The sequence below is a fragment of the Oscarella lobularis genome, chromosome 16 (genome assembly GCF_947507565.1).
Source record: "Oscarella lobularis chromosome 16, ooOscLobu1.1, whole genome shotgun sequence".
NCBI lineage: Eukaryota > Metazoa > Porifera > Homoscleromorpha > Homosclerophorida > Oscarellidae > Oscarella > Oscarella lobularis.
Window position 1 is genome coordinate 760,726 of NC_089190.1, and position 2,990 is coordinate 763,715.

Below are 2,990 nucleotides of genomic sequence, written 5' to 3' on the forward strand. Positions count from 1 at the left end.
GAGCTTTTGCTTCCGCGTCGAGGGAGGAGAAATAAAGCGAGACGACATTGAGCATCATAACTTCTCAAAAACATTGGAAAAGAGAGTGCCACTCAAGTGGGAGTAACCCTTTTGCCACTCAGCCTAGCGCGCTACTTGACAACGATGACGTATATGAATAACCTCTATTGCAAGTCAACGAAACGTATGGCGAGCGTACTGTGCCAAAAATACGTCATCTAACGTGCGCATTGTCTAATCAAGATTGGTCATGTTCATGGTGGATTGTTGTAATAATATATCGTGTTTGCAGCACCTTTGCATCATGTTTGATGTCATGTTTGCACTCATCATGTTTGCACCTATCATGTTTGCACTCATCATGTTTGCACTCATCATGTTAGCACTCATCATGTTAGCACTCATCATGTTAGCACTCATCATGTTTGCTCTCATCATGTTTGCTCTCATCATGTTTGCTCTCATCATGTTTGCTCTCATCATGCTTGCTTTCATCATGCTTGCTTTCATCATGTTTGCTCTCATCATGTTTGCTCTCATCATGATTGCTCTCATCATGTTTGCTCTCATCATGTTTGGGTAACGCGCGTCCTACGTCTTCTACACTTAGAATCCACAGCCAAATCCGCAGCGGAATGGCCGCTAGGGAAGACGAGCGCGCTTTCCTTTCTCAAATTCAGCGAATGGTGGCCGATATAGAGCGTTCTGTCGAGAATGCAACGCCGGAACATTTACAAGAAATGGAGAGACGCATCGACTGGGCCTTAAGACACACAGTCGCTGCAGTGACGGCTCATGAGGACGCAGATGGACTTGTTTCCGTTCTGCAGCGCTTACGCCGTGCGATTCGCCGCGAAATTGATGCAGTTGAAGACAGTGTGGAATTCTGCGTTTTCGCAGGTGGAATATTGGAAATGCGCAGAGGGGAGCATAAAATTGATTTGGGTTTATGTAGAGTACTCTGGACGAAGAGGTCGGCCATCATTAAATATCTCAGTTGATCAATTGGAGTTTCTTCTTGAGATTCAATGCTCTGTGAGGCAGATGGCAACAATGTTGGGTTGCTCAGAGCGAACAGTCCATCGAAGGTTGAGAGAAGCCGGTCTTTCAGTATCGCGGTCCTTCACAGACATATCAGACGAAGAGCTTGAGGAAGCTGTTGCAGATGTCAATCGGCATTTCTCAAGGCATGGATATCGGCTTGTCACTGCTCATCTTCATTCCCGTGGAATACGGGTTCCTCGTCGAAGAGTCAGAGAATGTCTTTCATTGGTAGACCCGGAAGGAGTTGCTCTACGATGGGGCAACACCATTCACCGACGTACTTACAACGTGGCTGGCCCCAATGCACTTTGGCACGTTGATGGGCTCCATGCCCTTATTCGATGGGGCCTTGTCATACATGGAGGTTATACCAAAAAAAAAATGCTCATACACCTTCTAACTTACTTTTCAGGAATTGACGGGTACAGTCGAATGCCCGTTTACTTGCAGTGTTCAGCTAACAATAGGTCGACTACGGTTATGCAATGCTTTCAACGCGCAATAGGAGAATTCGGAATCCCTTCCAGAGTTAGGGGAGACAGAGGAAGAGAGAACATAGCTGTGGCCGAGTGGATGATCGCGACTTTAGGGGCTGGACGAGGAAGCTATATTGCTGGCCGTTCGGTCCATAACCAGAGAATAGAGAGGTTCTGGAGGGATGTGACTGTAGCGTCAGCGGGAACATTCAGGGAGATATTTTACTACCTCGAAAGCGAGAACCTTCTGGATCCTGACTCTCCAGCAGATTTGTTCTGCCTTCACTACGTCTTCATTCCCCGAATTCAAGAAAGCTTAGATTGTTTTAGGAGTGCGTGGGCACACCATCGGATGTCAACGGAAAGAGGAAGAACGCCAATGCAGGTAAGAAAACAAATCTCGTTCTCTTTAATTGATAACGTTGCACTATTGCAGTTATTTGTCTCTGGAGTCCTAGGCGGTCTTCTACCTCACTTCCATCATTCATATGACGCAAGTGATGGTGACGCTATTGACATTGACCATTACGGCATCGATTGGAACGGCCCAATTCCAGAAGATGTCGGCGATTCCGTTCCTGTCGAAGATCTTCCTGAAATTATTTCCGATGAGGCCTTGGAGCGATTACGAGTGACCATTGACCCCTTACGCGACGATGAGGAATACGGCATTGCCCTGTATAGATCCGTGGCGGACTTTGTTGACGAACATATGTAGATCAATATCTGATTTATTAATTAAAGAACTCTGGATAAAGAAAAAGGAAAATCTGGCTCCAACAAAAAAAGACTTCAACGGGGAGTGAACAATTATTAATTAGAGAACTCTGGATAAATGAAAAGTAAATCTGTCTCCAACGAGGAGTGAACAAGACAGTGAAACGGTATCAGTATGTCTCATGTGGGAGCATGTGCTTCACATTTACGCTAAGCCAAACCCAACAAAACCATTGCGAAGAGATTCGTCGAACACGTTGCAAAAACTGGCGTAGGTTTCGTGGCAAACGGGTATGGTCAACATTGTCACGCAGACATTAGCTGTAGGGTATTTGTCGTCTGCAAGGTCCCCTTCTGCGTAACTGACGAAGACTTTTGACCCCATCAAAGCAATTCGGCTTGTAGAAGCTGTGCAGAAGTGTAAAAGCCCTTGCCATCGGTTCATTGTCTCGCCTTTACAAATTAGTGTAGGCGTTAGGGTGCCACGTGCATAGGTGCTCACCTGAAGGCAGGACTATCTCGACGGCTCCGTCCAAAATGTACTGATTCATGTAGGCCTCCGCGCGCACTTCAGCATCTGTGTATGGGTTTGAGAGCATCATGCACTGTAAGGTTCTATGACATACCAAAAATACTAGCATAATAACGACAAGAGAACGGAGCCACATTCACCTTTCTGCGTTCAGCTCTTCGCCAGCGTCGAAAACAAACAATTTTTTGGTCATTTCGGGATAAGCTCTAATGAGATCCAGA

The 2,990-nt window shown here is 46.1% G+C and overlaps 1 protein-coding gene across 1 annotated transcript; it reads left to right on the forward strand.

Moving 5' to 3' along the window:
• The first annotated feature begins 1,044 nt into the window (after nt 1-1,044).
• Nucleotides 1,045-2,238, forward strand: LOC136196902 (uncharacterized). The gene is made up of 3 exons (XM_065986562.1): nt 1,045-1,408; nt 1,457-1,905; nt 1,957-2,238. Exons 1-3 carry the CDS (start codon nt 1,045-1,047, stop codon nt 2,236-2,238), a joined length of 1,095 nt encoding a protein of 364 aa, XP_065842634.1.
• Nucleotides 2,239-2,990: the final 752 nt, after the last annotated feature.

Bases quoted from the DNA above. Each gene is read 5' to 3' on its own strand.
- LOC136196902 (XM_065986562.1), top strand. From the start codon at position 1,045: ATGGCAACAATGTTGGGTTGCTCAGAGCGAACAGTCCATCGAAGGTTG. The intron at 1,409-1,456 runs GTTATACCAAAA...CTTACTTTTCAG, and splicing joins GGGCCTTGTCATACATGGAG to GAATTGACGGGTACAGTCGA. The intron at 1,906-1,956 runs GTAAGAAAACAA...GCACTATTGCAG, and splicing joins GAGGAAGAACGCCAATGCAG to TTATTTGTCTCTGGAGTCCT.